Below are 27,194 nucleotides of genomic sequence, written 5' to 3'. Positions count from 1 at the left end.
AGATCCCTGTCTTAACATATCAAGACTCTGTCCATTCTTAGACATCTGCTCCTCCTTTGTCTCTTCCACTTTCACTCAGAGATAGGTTTTGAAACAGACCAAGGTCTGCCTTCTCTCTGACCTTGAGCCTGTCCTGGCCCTTGCCTTGCTTCCTACTTCCAAACCCCCTGTCTGCTTGTAGAGGGAGGATTGCCACCCACTGCAGCCTAGGAGCAGTTTTAATCATGTGTGCTCAGACTGGCTCAGCTACTGCACTAAAGAGTGAAAGCAGAGTTCTGTGAAAGGCAGAGGACTGGGGAAGTAAATCTCCAATTCAGAATTCTTGCAATATAATTCATAGTGCGTCACTATGTAATTGATCATCTGAGGAAATTAAAGAGGATGCTATTAATAATTATGCAGTGACAACATACATGAACCAGGACTATTTCAGGGTAACTCTTAAGGGCTGGGACCACATCAACCTTCGTTTGCTCTGCCCCTTAGAAGCCTCTCTTCTATTTCCTTCTAATACAGCACATGTATGAGGTCTGGTGAAACTTTGTCTACCATTTGTGCCCCATCTGATTACCCAAATATCCCCCCAACTCTTCCCTTGTACCTCCCCTTTTTGCCCAACAATGACAGACCATACTGGAGCCAAATTGAAGAGAAAAGCTCTATTTACACCAGCTAATGAGGAGCAGTCCAGTGGGGACTGAGGCTTATGCAGTGTTCTCTGGAGAATCATAGTACAGTCCTGGTGTCAGGAATCCTTCCCCAACCTTTGCCTGTGGTGCCTTGAGCCTTGATTTATCCTTCTTTTTGCTCTGGGTTTTGAGGAAGTTAGGGGTGAAGGAGATAATGCTTCTGTAGGTTTTTCTGCTCCAAGCCCCTCTGGGTTTTTAGTTGCAATCTGCCTTCACACCAAAGTTGATGGGAGAGATTAGTAGATCTGAGTATGGGACTGAGCCTACAGCAAGAGGAAGGAGGGAACTCCAGTATAGAGTACACAAAAGGAAAAGTCAGGAAAGATACCAAAGGCTTGTGAAAAAAAAGGGAAGTGAAAGAAGATGAGAAATCAGGTCTCAGACTTTCTTGTTAGGAAGGGCAAGGTAATTTTGTGTCTGAGAATGCACAATCCAAAGCTTGGTTTTCATTACTTCTGTTTGCTCTCTCCAGAGCATCCTTCCATGTTTTTCTCACCATTTAAAGCCAACATATCTGTCCTTGCTATGAAGTACCCACCTCAAGATTTCTCCTGCCCCAGGTCTTCCCGGATGCAGATGTACACAAAGATGGAAGCTGGGTGGAGGCTGATACCATCCCTGGAGAGCAGGTGTATGTGACGGTAACCTAGAAAAGGGTAGAAGGACTGCATTAGGAAGACAGCCAGAATTGGGGTGTTGGCCAAAGGTTCAAGGACTGTCTAACCTTGTTGCATACAGGTCCATGGCAGAGTGAACTGACCAATAAAGCCATGTCGGGGTCTCCAGTTATAATCCTTTACCACAAAACGCAACACAGCAAGTTCGGGCACTAGGACATGAAAGCATAGTGTCTGCCCCCAGTATGGATTAAAACCTGAGGGGGGGATAAATGGAAATGAAGGAATAGACATTATCTTCTCTAGACTCACACTGAGTTGCTTTCCCAGGGTTATTTGACTTAGATAGAAGTCTGTTTTACAGGAGCAAAATGTGTAAGCAATTTTCCCAAGTCACTGAAGCTTGTAAGGGAGGGGCAGGATTCTTTGTACTGTTCCACATTGCCCCATGGGGTTGGAAGGTAAAACAGACTAATTGAGGACAGGATAGAAGGGGAACAGCAGTCATGCTCCTACCACCTCTTTCCCCAGCACCACCCAGTCTCTCACCGTTGTTCTCCACATAGCTGGTCTCTTTCCAGGTTGTATCTGCACGAATGCCAAAGATCTCCACTTTCACCAGTGGATCCACAATGGACCTCTCTTTGGTGTCGTCCACTTTGGGGAGTTGCTGACCACTAATCACCTGCAACCAGGGCACTGGAACCTCATGAGCCTCTGCTCAGCCCAGCTGCCCCTCAACTCTCACACCCAGGGGAGGCAAAGACACAGGACCTTGCACTATAACTTCTTAGTTTGTAAAACTAATCTTCCAAGGGTAATGTATTTTATTCTAGTATCTACAATTTTAAATGCATTTAAGTAAAAATTCAAGAAGGTTTGAAAGTAGGCATGCCAATGACAGCAACCGCTACTAAATTTACTATGCCCTAGAAGTTGTAAGCACATGATCTTAACTGTTGCAGTTCTCACAACCCTGTGATGTAGGTAATGATAGTACCCCTATTTTTCAGGTGCGCACACTGCGGTACAGAGAGGCTAAGGAAAGTTGCCCAAACCAGGAAGTGGGTTTGAAACCAGGCAGCTAGCTCCAAAGTTTGTACTATTAACAACCAGACTGTCCTGCCTCTCATGAAGAATTTTCAACCAATTACACTACTGTCAGTCTAACCACCTCCTCCCCCACTTCTATCCCAGCTATTCCAGGTTCGGTACTTTCTCTTTCCATCATACCTGAACTAAGAGTCTCTTGCCCTGGAAAGGACTGATGGGCCTGTGGGGGTGGAAGGAGCTCTGGGTATCACGCAGGAAGTCTGGCTTCAGCACGTAGCCACAGCCACCATTCTGACGGAAGAGCCCATCACAGATGTCCATTGCAAGTCCTGCGGTCTGCATATTCATAGCCACTGAGGACCCCAGGAGAAAAGATGGGGAAGATTCACCTTGGAGACCTTCCAGCCCCTCTTTCAAGGGATTAAGAAGACAAGTAAGTTAGGCGCCAGTGACTCACACCTGTAATCCTAGCTACTTGGGAGGCTAAGATCGGGAAGATTGCTGTTTGAGGTCAGCCTGGGCAAATAGTTGTGCGAATCCATCTCCAAAATAATTACAGCAAAATGGACAGGAAGGTGTGGCTCAAATGGTAGAGCATCTGCTTTGCTTTGTTTTTTGTTGGTGGTGCTGGTTTTTTTCTTTTGTGGGGCTGGAGTTTGAACTCAGGGCCTCAAGCTTCCTAGGCATGTGCTCAACCACTTGAGCCACACCCCTAGCCTGAACACCTGCTTTTTCAAGCACAAAGCCCTGAGTTCAAACCCAGTCATACACACACACACACACACACACACACACAAAGACAGGTAATGGGTATAAAAGTGCCTGCTGGAGGGGAGAGGGAGGGGGCGGAGTGGGTGGTAAGGGAGGGGGTGGGGGCAGGGGGGAGAAATGACCCAAGCCTTGTATGCACATATGAATAATAAAATAATTTTAAAAAGTGCCTGCTGGAGCTGGGTGTGGTGGCACATGCCTATAATCCCAGGAGTTGGGAAGCTGAGGCAGGAGGCTTATGAGTTCAAGGCCAGCCTGAACTACATAGAGAGACCCTTTCTCAAAAAGAAAAAAAAAAAGTGACTGCCTGTTGCAAACATCTCCGTAGATAGTACATTTCTCACCTTAACGCTCCTTTTTTTTTTGTGAACTCAGGGCCTTCACCTTGAACCACTTCACTAGCCCTATTTTTGTGAAGGGCTTTTTGAGACAGGGTCTCGCAGAACTATTTGCCTGGGCTGGCTTCAAACCACGATCTTCCTGATCTCTGCTTCCTGAGTAGCTAGGATTACAGGCGTGAGCTACCAGCACCTGACTTTTTTTTTTTTTTAACTTTTTTTTTTTCAAAATTTGTTTTGTTTTTTATTTTTTGTGGTACTGGGATTGACCCCACAGCCTCATGCATGCTAGGCAAACATCAAACCACTAAGCTACATCCCAGCTCTCACCTTAGGGCTCCCTAAAGCATTCTCTGGTCCTTCTTACACTAAGGAACTTATCTCCCATCAGCTGCTCCTCCATTCGCTCCTCCCCGTCCCTGCTGCCTCCTCACCCATCTGGCAGCCTGCAATCCAGAGTTCCTGGGGGTTGTAGTTGGATGAGTCTGTCCTCAGACCGCTGGGATATACACGGCTTAACTGCCAGGCATTGTGCTGCACAAACTCGTTGCCTGTAATAAGGAAGAGGGAGAGATAGAAGTCTCCTCCATCCTAGGCAGATCCTCCCACTTTGCTGGTCTCAAAGACCCTGCCTGCTCACTTCACTCTTCTCCCTGACATCTGAAAGTTGACTCCAGAAAGCTTCAATGTGTCTCTCCACTCTGCTCCATCCAGATCATCTCCCCCAACTTTCCTCCCTGCAGAGCCTTATGCTCACTATCATTCTTTTCTCCAGCTAAGGAGTTGCTTAGCTCCTTCTTCTCTCCTTAGCTCCCTTGTCTTTTTTCTTAGGATTTACTGCCTGACCATCAGGCCTGAATCTACACATCCCACTTCCCTCCCTATCCTTCCATTTTGGTCCTGACCAGCCTCCTTGATGAGGTTCTTGGCCTTGGCTTCAGAGAAGGATGATATCTCATAGAAATGGTAGTGTTCCTTTGAATGAGTGAAGCTGTAGAATGAGACAGACTTCAAGTAGACAACCAGGGCAGAGAGGGCTGGACACAAGATAGGCTTGGCTATCTGGGGAAAGTAGAGGGGAGATGGAATTAAACACTCAGCATCTGAGAGGGAAGAAGCTAATGCCCATCCACGTAAGCCTTTACCCACTGCCTCCCCACTGCACTCTCCCTCCTGTCTCACCTGCTTGGATAAGAGAAGGGACTCAGGATTGAAACTAGGAGTTTGGACCATAATCTGACAACAAATAGGCAGACCAGACAGCGGGCACTTCACAACCTGGGGGTGGGGATAGGAATAAAAGCAGTCTGCATATACTGCTGGGATCAGTTTCAGCCTCTGAGTTTGGAGGGTCTTCTCTGTGTTACATCTTGGACAATAAGAGAGAGGTGTCATCCTCTCTATCTTTCTTCTTTTAAAGCAAATGAACAATAATCTTTGGTCAAAATGTATATGAATACAGACATATGATGAGGTATGCAATTGGTCATGGAATTCACACCTGGAAGGATGTGAGGCTCCCAGAATAGTATCTTTGTATTTGTCCCCTGAATTCTCATTTCCATCCCTAGATATGGCAGTAGGTTAAATACCACAGTCCCAGAGAGAACAGGATAACTAGAAGTCAGGAATAAGCCAAGCAAGTGTACAAGAGAGAGAAATGCAGACTTCAAACCCAGATCTTGGAGGTCCCACCAATGGCACCCCTTCTCTTTCAGAGTCCTCCTTCCCCACATGGAGATGGACCATGCTGGAATAACCTTCCCCATGTCAAGTTTCTCTTTCCTCCATGCTCATTTTTTGATATTTTTGGCTCTTCCTCAAACTCAAACATCACCCTTTCCAAGAAGCTTTCTCTAAGCCTACTGTAGTTAAGGTCACAGAGATCATTCAAGTAACCCCTGTTCAGCTAATGTAATAGCTCTATACACACACACACACACACGCACACACCAGTGGATTTCAAACAGGCCTTTAAGGAGACAGAAGTACAAAGATGTGTCCTTCATCTCTCCCTAGCTCCCTTGTTCTCTTGGGACTAATCTGCCTGCCCATCAAGCTTGAACCTACCCATCTCACTTGGACCCAGGAGGGAGTCTAATGAGGCCTTTAATTAGAATGGTTCTGCATTTATCCATTTAGTATACTGAACTTCCATGTAATATTTCATTTTTAAAAAAGAAAAGAAAAAGATTTCATGGCCCAAAGAAGTTGGAAAAGCACTGCAATGTATTAATATATATAGCAATTTATCACACATAGCAATACTATGTATGCATTCTCATGCCTCTTTTATTGGGAGGAAGGGCCATTTTTCTCCTTGGCCTTCCACTCTGCTCGCTCTAGTTTCTTCTGAAAACAGCCCTCAGGTTGTGATGACCAAATGCCCAGCAGAAGACCATTTCTGGCATACCTTCTCTTGTTTGTCCTTACTCCGAGAACTTGGTTCCTGGGGCTCAGACTCAGGCTCAGGCTCGTGCCCAGGCTCAAGCTCAGGCTCAAGCTCAGGCTCAGGCTCAGGCTCCAAGAAGGGGTCTAGCTCCACCTCTGACCCCTGTTCTCTCTCCAGCTCAGGTTGTAGCTCCTCATTCTCTTCTTCCTCAATATCCTCCTCAAGTGTTGTTAACTTCTTTCCCTTCAACAAGATCTTCCCTCGAAGCTGCTAGGGGACAAAAATGAAGAAACCTGTCTACTTGTCTGCTCTGGGGCCCTCATAGGAATGTATCAGGTTCCACTGCTCTCAAAGGCAGAGAAAGAAAGTGAGTGGTCAGATTCCCTTGGAAGAGACTGGCTGCTTAATACATATGATAGAGATTCCCTCACTGTTAAACAAACTTGTGACATCTCTATCCATATGGAAAAAAGTATGTGCTCATACCTCACGTTTAACATGCTACATATATATTTAGGTTAAATATATCTATCTATCTATATGAGTATGAAAAGAAAATAGAGAATCTTTGTGAATAATCTTATAATGGAAGAGCTTTTAGAAACATGATATGAAAACTCAGAAGCCACACATGTTAGCACATGCCTGTAATCTGAGCACATAGGAAGCTGAGACAGAAGGATCATGAGTTTGAGGTCGGCCTGGGCTACATAGCATGACCCTATCACACACACAAAAAAAAACAAAGAAAATTCAGAAGACAGAAAAAAATGGACGAGCCAGGCACTGGTGGCTCATGCCTGTAATCCTAGCTACTTAGAAGGCTGGGATCAGGAGGATCATAGTTGGAGGCCAGACCAGGCAAATAGTCTGCAAGATGCCATCTCCAAAATAACCACAACTTAATGGACTGGAGGTGTGGCTCAAGCAGTAAAGCCCTGAGTTCAAACCCCAATCCCACCAAAGAAAGAAAGAGAGCAAGCGAGAAAGAGAGAGACAAAGAAAGAAAGATAAAAGATGGAAAAATTTGCCTTCCAAAAGACAAAATATGCTAATAAGTGCAAGGTGTAGTGATGTGTGGATATAATCCCAGCACTTGAAGTCTGAGGCATGAGGGTCATGAGTGAGACTGAACCACCCTGGGCTACATAGCAAGTCTCAAAAGAGCAAAATAAAACCCTTTTTCAATGTACACCATTATGAATCATCTTACTCATGGAGTTGCTTGTGATCACTCTTCTTCTATTGTTGGTTCATAATTTGGTATGTTTTCCAGATGGCAATTTGGCGATACAGTCAAAATTGTCAGAATGCAAAGTCTTTAACCCAGCAATTTTGCTTCTAGAAATTTTTCTTCAAAATTTCAATTCTTCTTCAAAGAAAGAATAAGTATACAAAGCTATATGTACAAGTTAAAAATTATGAACAACCTACATGCCAACCAAATGTGAAACTGAATAAATTATGAACCATAACAGAAAATGGAATATTGTAGAGCTATTAAAAAGGAAAAAATATACATGAAAAGGATTCCCATAGCTGGGCCATACCAGTGGCTCACACCTGTAATCCTAGCTACTTGGGAGGCTGAGATCAGGAGGATCATGGTTCAGGGCCAGACCAGGCAAATAGTTCTCACGACCCTGTCTCCAAAATAACCAGGGCAAAATGGACTGGAGGTGTGGCTCTAGCAGTAGATCACCTGCTTTGCAAGGACAAAGCCCTGAGTTTCAAACCCCAGTCCCACAAAAAAAAATGATACCCATGATATATATATATTATATATAAAATATAAAAAGAATATGTAAGATGATCCTAGACATGTTTTTTAAAATGAGAATATACACACATGTACATACCCATTTTAAAAATCTGTTGATAGGGGCTAGAGTTGTAGTTCAGTGGTAGAGCATGTACTTAGCGTGAATATGGCCTTGAGATTTACAGTCTATTGACAGATATTATTTTGGAAGAGGTTGGGATTATAATGGAGGAGGATTTCCCTTTCTCTATATTGTTTGTATGGTAGACACAAATTATGAACTATCAGGAAAAATGATATTTCCATTTTAAATGAAATACAAAGCAAATAGTTGACTTAAAACTCAGAGGAATGTAAGTAAAATTAGATCTTCTAAAATTAAAGAAACAGCCAGAAGGTCCATCTGAAGATAGAAAGAAAGAAACAAGAGGAGCATGGAAGAAGGAACAATGGTGAAGGGACATGGAAGCCACAGTAGAGCCTGGCTGGGGGCACTAGGTTCCTTACCTCGGGCGAGGGCAGCTGATTCAAGGGCATGCCATTAACAGTGGTGCTCAGCAGCTGCTCCCCCAGGATCTCAGTCAGATACCGCGCCATGGTCTCCTGTTGCTCCCAGGTGCAGTGGTTCTCCAGGGACAAGATGAGTGGGTAGTCTGATGTCTGGTGGTGAGGAGGGGATGCTGCATCCAGAGGTCTGAAACCCTATAACCTCCTTCTCCTAACCCTTGGTTCCTATGCCCCTTCCATTTACTCACTCAAATGAGTACTACTCTGATAAATTCCTCCAACTACACTATAGGGTTCAGTGGGACTTGCTGGATCTGGGGCTTTTACATGTGGGGCACACACTATCCACATGTAAAGGTCACTCACAGGGCTCCAAATCTTATCCTGTGCCAAGTCTGACTCAGCTCTCTCTGAAAGCTTTGAGCTTTCAGGCTCAAAGTGGGAGAGTCAGGCCATCTTTTAATCATGTGCTCACATTATACTCTCAGGCTTTTATCTCCAGAGTTCTACTGTCCCCTACTCCTGCTCACCACTGTGTTCTGTTTGTTTCCTTACCACCCTTTCCCAGATAGGTAATAGAAATTGTTAGAAATAGTAGTTATTAACTAGTAATTATTTCTATGACTACTAATTACGTATGATAAATTAATCCCTTAGTATTTTTCTGATGCTTTAGAGTTAAAACCTCTTTTACACATATCATGACACTTGTTATAACCCTCCCTGTACCCCTCCACACTCCCCAGACTCAGAACTAGTCACTCTTCCCTCAGACCTTCTTGCCTTAGCACTGTTCCCAACCTGGAACTACTACCTGGAAAGCATACTGTGCTACTGTGGCCAAGACATCTTTGAACAGGATGCGGGAAGTCAGGGTGTGGCCGTGGTAAACAACAGGTTCCCCGCTAGGTCCATCCCATACATCCACCTCCACGCAGCGGCACCCCCGCTTCAAGGCCCTGCAAGAATCCCAAACCCCCAAGAGGCAGGAGAAGTCAAGGTATGATCGTCCACTAAAGACCCTCTCCTCACTCTAGAGGACAGTGTTCACCAGCACTTACCCATCTAGACCCCTTCAAGTTCTATCCTCATGGAGCCTTCTCAGTCCACTGGGAAATGGCTGTAGCTCACACACTAGTCTCCACTCATTCTCACTCTGCCCAGATCACAATCCTTAGCAACCCATCACACATGGCCTCATGATACTTGGTTTTCTGTTGTATATATCTGTACAACTCCTGGGTTATTCAAACTCTCAGTAAATTTACACCTTATTCTTTCTCTCTCTCTCTCTCTCTCTTTCTCTCTCTCTCTCTCTCTCTCTCTCTCTCCCTACACACATACACACACACACACACACACACACACACACACACACAATGGGAATTGAACCCAGGGTACCTCACATATGCTAAGCACACGTTCTACCACTGAGCTACACTCCCAGACCTTATTTTCACAACTAGTCTTCCTACAATGGAAACCTGGAAGTTTGTACTTTTTTTTTTTTTTTTTGTGGGACTAGGGTTTGAACTCAGGGTGTTGGCTTGCAAAGTAGGCACTCTTCCTCTTGAGCCACATGTCCAGTCCATTTTGCTTTGTTTATTTTTTTGGAGATGGGGGTCTTATAAACTATTTGCCCAGCTGGCCTAGAATTGCAGTTCTTCTGATCTCAGCCTCCCAAGTAGCTGAGATTACAGGTGTGAGCCATCAGCACCTGGCTCTCACTCATTTCTGAGTAAAAGTTCTACCCATTTTTGTATCCCTTGAAGCTACTAGTTCAGTTGCTAGCACTATAAAGATATCTTGACTATTTAATCTAATTCATGATTAATCACAATAAAAGCAGTTGCCACTTATTACCTATTGATACACTGATTATCTTATTTAATCTTCACAACAACCCTGAAACAATACACATTGTTACTCTCCCTATTTCATAGATAGGGAAACCAAGGCATAAAGAGGTTAATTAGCCCCAAAACACCAAGTGACAAAACCAGGATTTGACCTCAGATGGTCTGACTCTAGAACCCATTTTTTTAAAAACTCCTGTGATCTACTACCTTCCCTTTAGCATCCAGTTTACTTGTTCAAAATAAATATGCCACAGCCTCTAAGTTCTGAGAGTTTCATAGTTCATGAAAGAGAGAGAAATTCCATTTACCCATCAGGTTCCATTACCATTCTCCCGCTATTCTTTAATATCTTCTCCAAATGTCTCAGTTACCCAGGGACCCTCAGCCCCGAACCCCCTCTACACCTTTCTCAATCCCTGTGACCCACTGACAGCCACCTTCGGTTTCCCACAGGTGGTCCTTGTCATAAACTGAACCCTTTCTCTACTGCACCGTATGTATCCCTCGATGCTGCTCTGGCCACAAAGCTGATCCGCCACGAGGTATGTGTTGTGAGAAGAGTTAATGAAGTAGTGGTTCATAGGTTGTGTCATATCTTGGTAGATGGGAAGGCAAGCTGGGTTGAAGATGCTTCCATCCTTTGAGCAGAGGTAGCTGAGGAAGCCATCCACGCTCAGCACGTGCCGCAGTCTGCCTGGGGTACAGAGGGGGAAACACTAAAGTGAGAGTCTCTTGGTGGGAACATATGGACCAGCACAACTACAGCCAGTTCTCCCCCAGCTCAGAGTCCTGCCTTTCAGATAGTGCCCATTCCCAGTCTCCAGATACCAATCTTGCCCATCCAGTGTCTATCATTTCAATCATTCCTACCCTCAGACTGTTAAAGGGAACCATTAAGATCATTCAAGAGTGCATGTGTTAGCACAATCCTGAATCTTAGCACTTGGGAGGTAGAGGCAGGAGGATTGAGAGTTTGAGATCAGCTTGGGCTACACACCAAGTCTGAGATTACTCTGGGTTACATAGTGAGACTGTCTCAAAGAAAAAAAAATCCTTCTAATCCAGTGCTGTCCAGAAAAGGGCTTTCTACAATGAAGGAAATGTTCTCATCTGTAATATTGAACATGGCAGCCTGTGGTCACACGTGGCTATGAACAGTTGAAATGTGGCTTCTATGACTGAGGCACTAAACTTGCCATTTTATCTGATTTTAGTTCATTTAAATGTAAATAGTCACATGGACCTCACAGTTAGTATAATAAGCACAGTACTAGTTCAAAAGACTAACTGTACAGACAGGAAACTAGAGCCTAGAGAGTATGTTAGTGACATGTTTTCTTCCTTAGGTTCTGCAGCTGTGTTACCTATTATCTGAGCATTTCTCGCCACTGTTAATGCTTCTGTGTGGTGTTTGGGGGAGCATTTGTCAACATCATCTTAGGCTATACTCTTGTTGAAGAAAGGGCCCCGTTACTCTTTCCATAGCCCTCACTCTTCTCAGTATGGGCTTCATATAATAACAACAAAGAGCAACATTTATTGAGCACTTGTTCCATGTGAAGGACATTACATCCATCATCTCATTTAATGCTCTCATTTACGCATGAAGAAATCTAATATAATCAGCCATGACAAGTTAGATAACTTGTCCCAAGTTACATAACTTAGTAAGTGGAGGGGCTGGAATCTGAAACCAGGCAGCCAGGTCTTGCACTAGGCTGCACATGTTGCTGCAGAGAGGCTCCCTTGGGAGTTAGAATGACCTGACACTCATGCCCAGCTCCCCTATTCCAGGTTTGAGAAAGCATGACGACAGTGAAAAATGGCAGGAATTTGGGCATGAAGTCTCATTTTTGACAGAGATTACTCAAATCGTTCAGATAAGTCCATACTTGTTAGATATATTTCTTATTCATTTCACTTGATTACCAATTATTTTACAAATGAGAAAAATGAGTCTCAGATAGGTTAAATGACTTACCCAAGGTTACTCAATTAAGAAGCAGAGTAGGGACTTGAACACAGGTCTTTTGAATAATACTGCACTCATATCAAATTGTCAAATGCAAGGGGAAGGAACACCAAGAGGGGTGGAGAAGCTGGGCACTGGTGGCTCACGCCTGTAATCTTAGATACTCAGGAGGCAGAGATCAGGACGGTCACAGTTCAAAGCCAGTCACAAAAAAAAAAAAGAGTGTTGGAGAATAGAGTAATGTTGTTTTAGTCTGTTTTATGCTGCTATAACAGAATACCAGACTGGGACTATTAATTTATAAGAACAAGGATTTATTTCTTACAGTTCTGGAACCTGAGAAACCTAAAATTGAGGGGTCTGCATCTGGTGAGAGTCTTCTTGCTATGTTGTCCCATGCCAGAAAGTGGAAGGGCAAGAGAACACATGGGAGAGCAAGAGAAGGGAAGGAAGCCAAATCACCCTTTTATCAAGAATTCCGTCCATTGATAACTAACCCACCTCCATGATAAAAAACAGTTCAATCATGAGGGCAGAGCCTCATGACCTAATCACTTCTTAAATGTTCTACCTTTCAACATTGTTGCTTTGGAGATCAAGTATCTAACACATTTACTTTGGGAGACACTTTCAAGCCATAACAAATGTAATTGATACATACTGGATCCTGCACTAGGAACAGAAGATTCTATTTTTTTTTAACTTGACCTTCTTCAATTTCATTTTGTGAAGTTATTGGTTTAAGAGCCCCCATTCTTTGAACACCCACACAAGTCAGGAATCAACACTTTCAAGTCAAGTCAGGATATTCCAACACTTTCTGTTTTACCTCTAGGTTCCAGAAGGACAGTGTCTTTCACTGTATCTCTGGTGCTCAGCATAGATCCTGACACATTATGGGTACTCAATAAAGCTTAACTGAAATAGTGAAATGAATGAATGAAAGGAAGTAGGAATTGAGACCCAGGAAACTTGGATCACTTGTCTTGCTCTCAGTCATTCCATCTCACCCTCATTTTCAAGAGAAGCATCAGTTAAGAGATGACCTGGATTTGGATTCCAGTTCCATTCTCATTAGCTATTGGCTTTCAGCAAGTCATTTAATCTTTCTAAATCTCAATTTTCCTATTTTGTAACACTGACTTAATAACAGAACCCATTTTAACATGAAGGCTTAAAAGAGAAAAGGTATGTAGAGATACTAATGTATTAAGAATACTTAGCAAAGGTTCGATAAAGATTATTGCTATTGATTTGCAAAGTTGTAAATTGAGTGACGAATGTGAAAGTGCCTTGTAATTTACTATCAATGTAACTTTCTCACACCCTGAAGAGAATGGAGGCACAGAAACTGAGTCAACTAAGGAGCAAAGTGGAGGAAAGTTTACAGACAGAGGGCATATTTTAGCTGCTCTTGTTAAATGCTAAATAAGGTCTCATCATTCCCCCAGGCCCAGATTAACTAGATTCCTGGCTCAGGGGTTTAGAAACTCAAAAACAACTTGAAAATTTGGAGAAATCTCAGGAAAGGGCAAAGAGCCAGCATTTAAAGGGACAATAAACGGGAACCATGAGGGAAAGAAATCATTTGCATTAGAGAAGAGGCCAAAACAAGAGGACCACAGGTTTTTTTCTGTTTCCACTGAGGACTAAGTTGATAGTAGGAAGAACTTCCTGTAAGTAAAGGATATGAAACCTGAGCATCGTGATGTAAAGGGGACCCATGGATTCTTCTTCCTCCTGAGACATGAGGAGATATCTCTCTGTCTTGTCTGGCCAGAGAATGACTGCCCCCATTCAGGAGTAGTAGTTAAATAAGATGACTATGACTGAGAAAGGGGCCTGGGTAGGGTGGTCTTAACATTCCCTAAGTTAGGCAAAAGACTGTTTGTCTCTGGATCTTAACAATAATGGCCCCCATGTCCAGTGTTTCTCTACCTATTTCCCCTTACCACTGTCTGATGGCTCATAGCGGTTGATGAGTTCCAGAGCAAGATCAGGAGCCCGGTCTTGTTCTTTCTGCTCTTCTCGAAGGAAATCCACAAATTCCAGCAGGGTCAGCTTCTGCCCATCAGATGAAAAGTTTTCAAACAGTTCTTGCACTTCTGTACGCTTAGTCAATGCCTTATAGAACTGCACAAATTCTTCTCCTTCCAGGGTATCAGACTGAGACACATCTGCTGCCTATGAGAGAGTTTAGGGAGAGTGGATGAGCACATTAATGGGAAACCTCTTCCTCCTCCTCCTCCTCCTCCTCCTCCTTCTTTTTTTTTTTGGTGGTACTGAGGATTGGACTTATGGCCTCACATTTGCTAGGATCTACTACCTGAGCCACATCTCCAGCCCTTAGTGGGAAATTTTAATGACAGATTCAAACATGCTTCCATGAAATTCCCACAGAGTTCCTGACATTTCATGTTTATAGTAAATCTGCTTCAGTAAGTAAAAAGCAAAATTTGAGGCATATAATTTGCTACTAGAGAGAATTTTCAACAGAAAGAATTGTATCTCCTAAAGGTCCCTAAAAGGTCAGAAGATACCTATTTATACACATTCTAGTTGGAATTTTGTACTAGGAACCTGTGAAATTCTAGCCAAGAGCAGATCATTGAGGTCCAACATAATAACATATTGTTTTCATCTTTCCAACAAGATTTAATGGCAATAATCATCCCCTATACTTCCCACTGGGCCATCATGTTTCTAGAGCACACAATATGGATTCCACAAGTGAATGCTGCTGAGTAGGGTTAGAGGCCTTCTGGACAAGTGAAAGCCCAGCCTGGGCAGCTTCTGCAAACCCTTCCCCGGCAGATTCACCTGAAAGAGACTAAGGGCATACTCTCGATCCATTTCCACGTTCATCAGATGCAGCAGCCGCTGAACTTCTTGGAAACTCATCCGACCATCCTGATTTTTGTCGCCACGCTGAAACCAATCCCTCAGCCATCTAGGTCTAAGTCAAGGCAAAAAGCACTGTATATGTGTATTTATGTGTGCAGTAGTGTGTACATGTTCATTCATTGACATCTCTCCCTATCTTTGCTGCCAGACTCCACACAGCTTGTAGAATAATCTCTCCTAAGCACCAATCTAACTTGTCACTGCATGACTCAAGTGCCTGCAAAGGACCTCCCTTTTGACTGCAGAAAGAAGCCCAAATTTCTTAACATAGAAGTTAAGATCTCCTTTGCCACTGTGATATGGCCTAACTCAGCCTTCTCAATGTATCTCTGTCCTCTTTGTATTTTGGGCAGACACAATTTCCTGCTCTCTGATGCTTACCCCTCTCTCCTGCTCTTCAGTCTACTCTCTCTAAACCTTTTATTCATGCTGTTCCCTCAGGCAGGAGTGCCTTTCCCCCTCCTCTCTTTGTGTTCAAATTATACTCCTTTAAAAGGCCTAGCTCATTTGCTATTTTTCCCTGAAACTTTCTTAGAACTCTCTTAGGTAGAATTAAATAGCCTTCCTTTTAACATACAAATAATCTAAGTACCATACCACTTCTTTGGTACTTGGATTATTTACACAATTTGATACTTTCCACTAACTGAAGCAGTATCTGTGTTTCATTAATCTTTGTGTGCCTAAAGATTAGCCACTTGGCATACTGGCTTATACATTCTGTTTAATAGAGGGTGAGTGAATGCAGGCATGAATGAAAGAACTGGTGTACAATCCAGGAATCTTCTAGTCAGTCTACATCATTGAGCCCTTAAGAAATTGCTTCCCACTCTCATGGTAGTTAATGCCTCTTGGATCTTTTATTCAACTCTCAGGAGCAACACCTTGTTTGCTCCCCTGCCTCTCTGTCCCTTCCTCCAATCTTGGGGTCCTGATCCCTGCCCAAACTCTGCCTTCCTATGTTTTTGCTCTCTAAGCATTCATTTCCCATACAGAATCCTCAGCCACACATCAGCCTGAGCTGTCTCTGTCCATACCACCTGGACGCTTTGGCCTCGCTAGCTCTGTTCCTCTTTCCACCTTCCCTAATCCTACAGCATCCGGCTCCTTCAATTACCCTCTGTCCCCACCCTGACTCCATCTTGTTGATACTGGTCCAGTCGCTCCTGTTGGTCCATGTTGGTGACAAAGTCTACCAACAGTTGAAGTCCTTGCATCCAGCTCTGGGCTTCCTCAACACTGTTGGCTATCAAGTCGAGGTTAGGGCGGCGGCCATGGAAGACAATAGTGAAGCCTTGCTCCAGGGGGAACTCTTCTGCCAGGTTGCGCAGCAACTCAGAATCATGACCCAAACGTATTCTCTCCACATCAGAGATTGAGACTGCCAAAGAAAAAGCAAATGAGAGCACTGAGGAAAAGAGTCTGACAAATTGCAGAAGCTAAGGGGAAAGAACCCATACTCTTCTCCATGAAGAGGTAGAAAGGAGGAGCTCCAGCCTCTGCAGACTGAATCCCAAAAGACAGGGAGATGCAGGTCCCAGGGATTCAGTAATCCACATGAGTCATTTACTGTTTTCATAGGCTATATGGCAAAGGGCCTCTGCTAGAAGTAGCAAGACCTGTCTTCTAGCTACCAGCTGGCAGTGTGGAGACCAAAACAACTCAACCCCTCCATGTCCTCATCTCAAATAATGGATAGTTCCCTTCCATGGCCACTCTCAATGGTGATCCCACAAAAACTGGCAGGGATGAGAAATGGAAACACCTTTGAAAGGTAAAAGCAGTTACAAAACAGTATATGCCCCCATTCAGATTTGAGAATTTCCTCTTTCTAGATGGCTAGAAAGCAGCCAGAGAAATTCTTCCACCCCCTTACCTCAGTTGGGGGTGGTATGGATCAGGAGCTTTTATTATGTCTCTAAAGCAGACTCTCTTAGATGTATCCTGTGATCAAATTTTTAGAGGTATCACAAAGAGTTGGGCCAATAGGATGCATACTGTTATTATGTATTTTTATATTAGAAATAGAATGGGCCAGGCACTGGTGGCTCACCCCTGTAATCCTAGCTACTCAGGATGCAGAGATCAGGAGGATCACATTTTAAAGCCAGCCCCAGGCAAATAGTTCAGGAGACCCTATCTCGATAAAATCCATCACAAAAAAAGGGCTGGCAGAGTGGCTTAAACAGTGAGTGCCTGCCTACCATGGGTGAGGCCTTAAGTTCAAATCCTAGTGCTGCTAAAAATAAATTATAATGGATAACATTTATAAGGTGCAACCTGGTTTTAGATGCAATGCTGGATTCTTTGCATTTTAACTCATTGAATATCTGTAACCTACTGGGAAGGTACTGTTTAATCCCCGTCTTATAGATCAAGAAACTGAAGCTTAGTTTAATTAATTTGTCTGAAGCCACTCAGCTAGAAAGTGACAGAGCCAGGGCTTTAATTCAGATAGTGATGCCTGAGATCATAGTCTTATAATAATAACAACAGGATATAGCTTTGATTTATTCAGCCTTAGTATGTGCCAGGACTCTGCACGCAATAACTAATTTAATCCTTTTAACAGCAGTACTTGCTATAATTTCCTTGCGTAAGCTCAGATAAGACCACAAATGGGAAAGCACAAGGGGCCAGTATGGTAGGATGCTGGTCCCTCCTCTGCTCTCAGGTTGCCAGGCTCCTCAAAAACCTGTCCACCCGCATGTTCACCCTAGCTATCCAGGTCACTCACAGGTGGGCTTGGCTCTGCCCCCGGCCTGCCGCGCATGCCAGACTGTCATGCCATCGTTCTGAAGTCTGAAGTGTCTTAGCTTCTTCCAGTTTTTGGACCTCACCTTGCGCATCATCATGCCTTCTTGCATCAGCAGCAGGTCCTGATCAGTGGACAGCCCTGGGCCAGGAAAAGCAGGGGCTAGGTAGTCAGTGGGGAGAGTAGAGGGCTCAGAAGGAGCTCTGGAACCAGGGTCCAGCCTCCTTCTCTTTCCTGGGCTGTCCCCCAAGCCCTCTTTCCCTGCAGGGGTACTCACTGTCTTGAAGTGACGCCATCACCCACTGCTCCACCAGCTGGCACCAGAGTCACCTAGAAGAACTAAGAGCAAAGTAGGAGCAAAGGGCTTTGAGTGACTCTTAGAGATCAAGGAAGCAAGAGAAAGAAATCAGCGTTTCCTTTAGTGCCCACTATGTGTCAGGTATGACATCGACATAGTCTGTAGTTATTTTTCCTTCTACTTTGAGTTTGGTGACTCCAAGACTTAGATAGGCTAAGAAACCTGCCTCAAATCACATATGGATTAGAATTTAAACCCAGATATGTCTGACCCTGGAGCCTCTACTGTCTCCAAGGAGGGCTAAACCAGAGCTTCTCCAAACACTCTCTTCCCATCCACTACCCAACAATTTACTAGGTAACCTATCTCCGAACCTTGGTCACTCCCCAGTTCCTCATTATTTCATCGTGCTGGCTAGCCCCTATAAGAACCTGGAATCTGTCTACACCTTAGCATTTTCTTCTCCAGGGGTGGTTGTCCTAGCTACCCTTTTCTGGGAGCTCTGTCTGTGCTCCCACGTAGATTGCCCAGCTCCTAAAGAGCTAGAGCAGACTCTCTCTGATACAACAGTTAGTTGTAGTTTTCTACCGTCACATGGCAAAGCATATTTTATATCCTTTTTCATAACAGTTATTGTCACACAGTTTTTAATGGACCAAATAAATCACATAAGTCTCAGGACTGCATTTTCAAATTTTCCCATACTTCCTGAAAAAGGATACCTCATTTAAGATATATGCTGTCCAATTTAGGATCTGGTTAAGTTGTCATACTAAATTACAACAAACTTCCCTTAAAAAGAACTAGAAGTGGCCACTTTCATTTGTCTAGTTCTGCCCCTGTAAACATACTCAATTCTTGATCAGATCATACTGAAACTGGCAAAGCTCATGAAACAAAGCTCTGTTCTTGAATACAAGCTAAGGCCTATACTTGAACAGCAATGTGTTGTGATCTTTTTTGACAGTACTAGGGTTTTGAACTCAAGACCTTGTGCTTGTTAGGAATTTTTTTTTCTGGTGGTACTGGGGTTTGAACTCAGGACTTCAAATTTGCTAGGCAGGCACTCTACCACTTGAGCCATACTTCCAGTTCAGCCTTGTGATTCTTAAAAGTAGGATTTTGACAATGGTGAACATGTAAAAAAAACTTTAAAAACCTGTAAATCAATCATTACATCTGAAAAGCAATTGTTCACTTAGTATTTCATTAAATCAACATGCAGTTCAACTCCTATATTTTACAGATGAAAAAGCAGAAGTCCAGAATGCTTTGTAACTAGGTCTGAGGTCACACAGCATATTAGAGCTCTATCTCTCTTTAACGAGAAGACCTTATAAATTCGCCTAGGAGTAATTAATTCTTCCACATTCTTCAGGAAGAATGTGGAGGGTCACTGAAAATACATCTTTCTTAACTTTGAGATCTAGAGGAGGTTTTCTAAAGGGATACAGAATGAGAGGGGAAGGTTGGGAAGCAGCCTCTTGGGAGAGAAACAGCCCAGTGAATTTCAGGAAGAAAAGATTTCACTGGTTGTGGTTGAATTTGTGTGTCTGGTTGAGATTAGAAGAAAACTCTGGATGGAAGAGGGAACCCAAAGTGCTTCCCAAAAACCAGAAAAGCTTCTTTTCTGAGTAAGAATGCAGTTTGGAATCTGAGGCTTACAGAAGCTGTAAGAAGACTGTAGTAGAAAGCATTAGGTCACTCTTAAATTTCTTAGGCCCTCAAGTCTGTAGGTTGGCAAGGTTGGCTTGGGTCTAGGTCTAATCTCCTGTGCCAGCATCCTGCCAGCATCCTGCTTTCACTCCTCTTTGAACTTCAACTCCCACCCCTGGGGCGTAGGGACTTGGGTGGGCCTTCGGCCTTGGAGAAGACAGCATTACCTTCCCTTACTCCTGTGTCCAGGTGCCTCACAATGATGTCCTGAAAATGCGAAGCCTGAGGACAGAGGCCTGGTATCCAAACTTGTTTTTTTGGTTTTTTAAAATAATCCTACTCCCACATCTGAATTATTATTTTAAACCTGTATCCAGGTGACATGTGGTCATTAGAGCACCAGCAACAACCCAGGGAGCCACAGACTATTAGAACTGGACTTCACTTCATGAAGGAGGGGACTGAAGATTAGAAAGATTGGCTGGCCTGCCAGAGTAACTGAATGAGTGACAGAACTGGAACCAGAACCCAGAGAGCTCAGAGAACTCGCCAAGATTCTTCCCTTAGAATGGGCCTTCCCCAGGAAGCAGGATGAAGCAAGCCCAGGAATCAGTGAGGAACACTGACATTTTTCCTCTCCTTTCCATTATTTTCTGTTGCCCCTGTATTCCACCAAATAGCCTTTTTTAATCCTTCCCACTTTCTTTCCTTTCCCCATCCCATGCCTAATCTCATCCTTTTCCTTTCTTCCCAGCTCACTCTTCTCTCACCCAATCTTCTCCGCTTTCCTCTTTGCTCACTTAGGTCAGGCTCTTTCTGCTCATCTCCTCATTCCTTTTCTTCATCACCTCTTCCTTTTGTTTCCTTTCTATGTCTCCACTAATTCATACTAGCTGATTCTCATCCCCTTTGAGGATTTTAAGCTTATAGTCTGAAGACAGGACAGTTGGGTTCAGACACTCAATAGGATATTCCTCTGCTCAGCCTCACTTTTCCTTGTAACCTAGGAGATTGACCAAACAAAGTACCCAGAGAATGCAAGTTAGCACCTAAGTGTTCTAGGTCTTGTGTTTATTCTGATATCTGAAAGGAAGGATGGTCACAACTGATGCAGGTGCAGTAGAGTGAGAAGGAATAAAGGGTTTGGGATGGGGACACTGGTAAGGGTAAGGAGGATGAAAACAGAGAAGAAGAGATTGGGTATTAACTATTAACTCCTAGACACACATGGGGAGATCTTTGATGATACAGATAATTATTTCTGTAGTAAAGATGGGAAAACAGACACATAAAATAAGGTAGGAAATATCTTGACACTGCAGAGCAAGATTTGGTCCTCAATTTCCAAGTGGCTTCAGTATCTCCTAGAGATGGACTTAGAGAGTGTCACCATTAGCACCAATGACATTACAGGAGGACTCAGGGTGTCTTAGTTCTCTCTGAGGGGCATGAAGAGAATCTTTTTGTCTACTACCTTGCTTCTGAGAAGGATTATGCCTAACCTGATTCATATAAAGAGGACAGATGGCTCTGGCCACAGGTGATAACCCTCATATAATGTTAGAGCTTGAAAGCTTCTATATAGCACATATAGGAGAGTGTCTTAAAAACAGGAATTCCTTAGCCTACCCTATAATTTACTAGATTAAAATTTCCAAGAATGAGGCTCAACATTATTTACTTTTGCTAAGTACTGGTGGCTCCACCTATAATCCTAGCTATTTGGGAGGCAGAGATCATGGGGATCGCTGTTCTCAGCCAGCCCCAGCAAAAACTTCATGAGACTCAGACTCAACAGAAAAAGCTGGGTGTAATGGAATGCTCCTATCGTCAAAGCTACAGCGGGGAAGCATAAGTAGGAGGTTGGCCTGGGCAAAAAGCGAGATCCTATCTCAAAAACAACCAGAGCAAAAAGGCATGGCTCACATGGTAGAGCGCCTGCCTGGCAAGTGCAAAGCCCCAAGTTCAAACTCTAGTATATATATAAAAAAAAGGTGATTTATTTTTAACAAGCACACCTAGTATAAAGGCAAGTCTGGGAAACCCTAAAGTCTCCAATTACAGATCAGGAAGTTGTGGTCAAAAGTTCCATAGCACAGCACTCTGTACCAAGAATCTGCCCTGGCTCAGTATGAAGGTGAAGAAAAGGCACAGAATTCAAATGCTGACTCTTTCCAAGGGAGTCTCATAACTTCCTATTACCCAGAGTTTCTGACTCCCCATGATGGGTTTTGGCCAACCTTCATGGGGTAACCCTCAAAAATCTGCTACCGCCCCAGTCTGATTACTGTGACCGAAAGGTATTTTCTGAGTTGGTGAGCTAACTATAGGAAGTTCTAACCATAGGAAGTTTTCCAGAATGGTGGCTTCCACAAAATGGAAACTGAGCCATGTCTTTGCTCAACTCCAGCCTGCAGTTAGAGGTCTAAAGAAACTGCAAGGTGCATATAAATGCAATCAATCATGTTTTGAAGATTGGATAATATCAAAAAGAGAATTTTCAGACCTTACATAACCTAGCTGTTCAAGGTAACATACTGTCATTTTAAATTTTGTAATAAAACTTTTTAATGTGAAAAAAAAATCTGCTAATAATCTATGCTACAGCTTGTCCATTCTAATTCTTACTCTTCTCTTTTGGGGATGGATTTATCTCAGAGGAGTGGGAGTCAGCACTCCCAGCCTTGGACAGCTAAGAAGTTCCTCTTATAAATGGGTGATTGAAACAGACAGGAGGAAAACTGTGAGTCAAAGAGAAGAAGCTGGAGAGAAACAGGAGGGAAGACCTGTGAAGCTTTGAGCTGTATGGGTGGAGAAAGGTGTCTAGGGTACAACCTAATCAGGTGGGTAAGCATCTGGAAGGCAGTTAGGGACTCAGGCAGGACAGGGCAAAGGTAGAAGAGGCTAGCCAGAACCTCCAGGTCCTTACCATGAGCAGGATAGCAGTCCTGTGTCTGTGAGCTCTGCAATGCTCTGTTCTCTGCTGTGGGATAAGGAAACCCAGCCTGGCTTTTTTTCTCCTTTGCACTCACTTGATTTCACTCCTCTTCTACTGCAGTTTGCAGCTGTGACTGGCAGAGTTATAGCCAGAGGGAAGGCGTTATGGTAGGGAGAGGTGTGAGCACTTTCCTGAGTCCAGCCCATCCAACTCTTAAAGGCCCAGGGCACTGGTCAGTGTGAAGGAATAGTGGGGGCAGGGTGGCAGAAAAGGAGTAAGGAACCAATTGACAGGCAACATATCTCCAGGGAGAAGCCTGACTAATCTTTATCTTGATTCCCTCTCCCATCCCCCCACCCCCACTGACCCCAATCCCGCAGTAGCTTTCAAAGTGAAACTCAAGGAGAGTCTGAATTGCAGTTCTCTGTGAATCACTGCTTTTCATTCTGGTCGGTCTCTGCATGTAATACGGCTGCCTTTGCCCTCATTTCATCTGGCTGCTTTCCACAGTGTCTGTTTCCATCAGCCTGCTCCTGTGTTTCTGTGTCCTGCACTCAGTGTAGTTCTGTAGAAATAGGATGGGAAAATGGGAAAATGAGGAGAAAGAGAACGATTGTAGACTGTGTAGGGGCAGGTTAGTATCTATGTATGTTTAAGGCACTTGCTAAATATTGAAGGAATGCACATATGAATATATGAAAAAAATTCATTTGTTCTCCCTTCACATTCATTCTTTCTATGTGTTTGTTCAGTGCTAGGATACACATGTATATTTTTTGAGACAGGGTTTCACTGTATAGCCCAGGCTGGCCTTGAATTAGCTAACCTTCTGCCTCAGCCTCTCCAGTGCTGGAATTCCAGGTGTGCATCACCACACCTGGATACATATATTACATACATATATTATTTACAAAGGTGTGAGTAGACATGAAGCAGGTTCACGATGTGTAAGAACCCAGCAAAAGCCGGGCGCAGACTGTAAAGACCCTCACTAGGAAAGGAAGGCAATGAACCCCTTATAATGGTGAATGAATAAGTAGTTAACACAGAAACCAAGATTAAGGAAAGGTGGCCAAATCCTGAGAGGAAAAAGGCTTTATTATGACCCAGTACATCACAATAAGAAACTAAGGCCAACAACATTTCTGCTCTGACCTAGACTCACATCTACTGGAAACAACCAGCCCCTCACACACTTGCAAGCACTGGGTGCTGGGAGTTGCTTTTGTTCTGTCTTGAGAAGACTGTGGAGTATAACCTTTTTTGGACCAATGGATGACAGTAAGACAGATAAGGGCACAGAGTACTGTATTGAACTTCTGTGGGATCCTTTTTCAGTAAGGTGTATTTTAATCATAGGCACAGAAAGAATTGTGATTTTAAGTGTGCTAAGATCTGGCTGCCTCTCATGGCTTCCCCAAACACACCTCCTCAATTGCCTAATATCCTACCATTAGTGGTTATTTATAGCTAATCTTTCAGTCCCATTAAAATATAATCCTCCTAAGTGATGACCATAAAGTCAGGGTAGTGGGTACTTTAGAGAGAAAGGAGTTGTGATGGGATAGGGCACAAAGCTGGCTTTTGGAAAAATAAAACTGGCCAAGTTTTATTTCTAGTCCTGAGGGCAAACAGAGGGCTTCACATTATAATACTTTACTAAGATAGATAGATAGATAAATAAATATATATATATATATATATATAAATAAAATGTGGTTTCCTACATTTGCATTATCTTTTACAATAAAAGATTTTTTAACTTAAAAAAATGTCTTTAGATGGGACCTCTTTATGTTGCCCAGCTGGCCTCAAACTTGTGGATTCAAGTGATCTTCCCACCTCAACTTCCTGAGAAAAGGTGGGACTACAGGCTTGTGTCACCATGCTTGAATGCAACTGGTAATTGTTGAAGCCTTAATGGTTTTAAATGATTTACAACATACCTCTTTCTGAGAGAGGTTTTGATAAGGGAAGAGGAGTACAAAGGGAGACCATCCTTGGGAAATAAGATAAGTAGGGGGCACCAAAATGTAAATTGTGTCAATTTTAGATTTGACTTAATAGAGCCCATCTCACATGTTTGTCCTGCTTTTTACTTTTCTGACATCATCATCTCCTTTTTCTGAGCTTCACTTTCATACTCTCCCTTTTCTACATCACTTCTCTTTTAATCCCAGGATTGTATACTATTTGCCTCCTTCCGAGTCACTGTCAGCTCAATCTGTCCAACCTTTCTTCTTGGGTGATCTGTGAGGGGTGTTATTGCTCATTCTGGATTTTTTTTGGAGTGCAGATCTCAAATATTTTGTTTTAGTATTCTGGCTAACATAATAGTTCTCCCCAGTTCATGTGCTGATTCAAAGAGGTGGAATTTGGAGACTTTCACAATATTAGTAGTATAGCTCCCAAGAGTACCTGGAAGGCATGGCCTTGGAGAGAATGCAGGACTCTCATTAGATCCAGAGAGGGAGCAACAGGGTTCTAGGCACAGTAACTGTCCATCTGCTTTGGTAATTGCTATTTCTGCAAAAATCTTGGCCCTCCCCCCAACGCTGTCTATTATTAACAGATCCAGAAATTTGATCAGGGAAGTAGCAGCAGAGGGACTTTCTGGGACCCATGCCCAGGAAAGGCCTAGAAACCTGAAATTGAAACAAAGTAGCAGCTGGAAGAGGGGGACCTAAACATGGTACTCTCACTCTGCCACCCAGGCCTGATGCCAACACACTTAAACATCTCTGCTTCTCAGAACATTGAGGCTGGAAAGTCTGAGACCAGTTCCCCAGTCTATCCAAACTACCAAAACTTCTGAAATAAAGCATCTTCTTAGTGTCCAAAAAGGCAACTCAAAATTTCAGATTCCATTTAAAAATCCTATGTAGAATTGAAAGTTAGGATATGTAACTTCAAAAGACTAGAGAATATACAGCCACTGCTCTATTCCAGCAAACTTCAAATTAAAAGCCTGTTTTGCCACTTCACTCATCCAGTGGGGGTAGGAAGCAGACAAGGCAGTATTAAAAAAAAAAAAAACAAGAACAGGATAATAGTAGGTAAAATAGTAATAGTCTATTCCAAGAGACAAACTTCAGGAAAAATCATAAAAACAAAATACATGTATGTACCACTTCAAGAGTCATGACTGCATAAAAAGGTTGAAAGTTAAAAGGAAGATATCTGGGAGTGAAAAGACTCCAATTTTGTTTTTATTCAAGATCACCTTGACTGTTTTGGTGAAATTTTAGAATCAGTTTGTTAAAATATAAAAATAAATCTGCTAAGATTTTACTTAGAATTAACTAGCAGATCCACTTGAAATAATTGGCATTTTTTCAATCCATAGAGCTGATACTTGATTTGTCCATTGCATTGTCTTTGTATTGTAACATTGGTAAATTCATATATTAATTCTAAGAATATTGTTTTGGGCTATCTATGTACACAAATCATGTCAGCAATACTGAGGGGTATTTGAGTGGTTTTTTTTGGATCCTATTCCTTCTTTATTTTCTTGGCTTACCACACTGGCTGGGAAATGATAAATGGAAGTGTGATAGTGGACACCCTTGTTTCATTCTTCATCTCATGGAGAATGATTTCAATTATTTTGAGATTTACTGTAGGGTTTCTGTTGATAGTCTTTTATTAGATTAAGAACTTGCACTGGGAGTATGACTCATGTGGTAGATCACCTGCCTAGAAAGCATGACTATGTTCAAACCCCAGTAACCTATGCTTCCGCCCAAACTCTGCACCCCCCCCACCAAAAAAAAACTTGCCTTTTTGTTCCTGGTTTTCAAAGTTGGGTTTTTCTTTGTTTTTACAGTGCTCAGGATAGAACCCAGGGCCTTTTGCATGCTAAGCACATGCTCTGCCACTATCACTTCAGCCTTTTTTTCCCCCCTTTTTGGATGGTACTGGGGTTTGCATTCATAATCTCATGCTTGCTAGGCAGGCACTCTACCACTTAAGCCACTTCACCAGTCCTTTTTTGCGTTGGGTATTTTCGAGACAGGGTCTCTAGAACTATTTGGCTGGGCTGCCTTGAACCTTGAGCCTCCTGATCTCTGCCTCCCGAGTACCTAGGTTTACAGTTGTGAGCCACTGATGCCCATTTTTTCCCCTAAATCACAGATTTTAAAGCTTGTGTTCTTTTCTGGCAAGTAATTGTGTGATTTTTCTCCTTTTATGTGAATTGCATTGAACTCAAGGCATCATACTTGTTAGGCTTTCTGAATAGTTGGTGCCTGGGAATTTTGTCTACATTCATGGCAATTTGGTGCCTACTGTCATTTATGATGTTCTTGAAAGTTTTAGTGGCTGAGTAATGCTGCTTCAAAAGTGAATTGGGGCTAAGCTGGGTGTGGTGGTACATGCCTGGAACCCTTACCTTTATTTTGCTGTCATTATTTTTCAGACAGGGTCTTGCTTTTATGCATGAGCAGGTCTGGACCTGGCTAGGGTGACAGGTGTGCACCACTGCACCCAACTTCTTATTGCTTGAGATACAGCCTTACCAACTTTTTGCTTGAGTTGGCCTAAAACCTTCTTAGTATCTAGGATTACAGGCATAAGCCACCATGCCTGGCTTATAAGAGACACTTTAAAGGGGTACCACTCCAACCTCCCAAACAGCTTTTGTACATCAGTTGCAGTCTTCTAGACCTGTCCACAAAGAAA

At 43.1% G+C, this 27,194-nt stretch overlaps 1 protein-coding gene and 1 non-coding gene across 13 annotated transcripts; one reads left to right on the top strand and one right to left on the bottom strand.

The window, feature by feature from the left end:
* Nucleotides 1–72: 72 nt before the first annotated feature.
* Plcd4 (phospholipase C delta 4) lies at nucleotides 73–27,194 on the bottom strand. 12 transcript variants are annotated; one of them, XM_074071733.1, is made up of 18 exons: nucleotides 22,503–27,194; nucleotides 17,897–17,958; nucleotides 17,602–17,781; nucleotides 16,017–16,245; nucleotides 14,781–14,910; nucleotides 13,913–14,144; nucleotides 10,481–10,682; nucleotides 8,941–9,088; nucleotides 8,130–8,282; nucleotides 5,882–6,130; nucleotides 4,651–4,746; nucleotides 4,374–4,530; nucleotides 3,903–4,019; nucleotides 2,540–2,712; nucleotides 1,856–1,991; nucleotides 1,414–1,563; nucleotides 1,228–1,335; nucleotides 757–952 (listed from the first exon to the last, which is right to left on the bottom strand). In XM_074071733.1, the coding sequence occupies exons 2-17, from the start codon at nucleotides 17,913–17,915 to the stop codon at nucleotides 1,229–1,231; spliced, it is 2,478 nt and encodes an 825-aa protein (XP_073927834.1). In that variant the 5' UTR covers nucleotides 17,916–17,958; nucleotides 22,503–27,194; the 3' UTR covers nucleotides 757–952; nucleotide 1,228. The 12 variants fall into 12 exon arrangements, with proteins under 12 accessions (XP_073927844.1, XP_073927834.1, XP_073927840.1 ...); XM_074071739.1 differs by having other exon boundaries at nucleotides 1,450–1,563; XM_074071737.1 differs by having other exon boundaries at nucleotides 5,882–6,127.
* On the top strand, nucleotides 21,829–21,890 carry LOC141422892 (small nucleolar RNA SNORD31). Its single transcript, XR_012447594.1, has one exon. It is a non-coding gene; the product is annotated as a small nucleolar RNA SNORD31 (small nucleolar RNA).

Source organism: Castor canadensis, chromosome 4, assembly GCF_047511655.1.
Source record: "Castor canadensis chromosome 4, mCasCan1.hap1v2, whole genome shotgun sequence".
Taxonomy (NCBI): Eukaryota; Metazoa; Chordata; class Mammalia; order Rodentia; family Castoridae; genus Castor; species Castor canadensis.
Note: the sequence above shows the minus strand (reverse complement) of the source record. Positions and strands in the feature narration are given on the sequence as shown.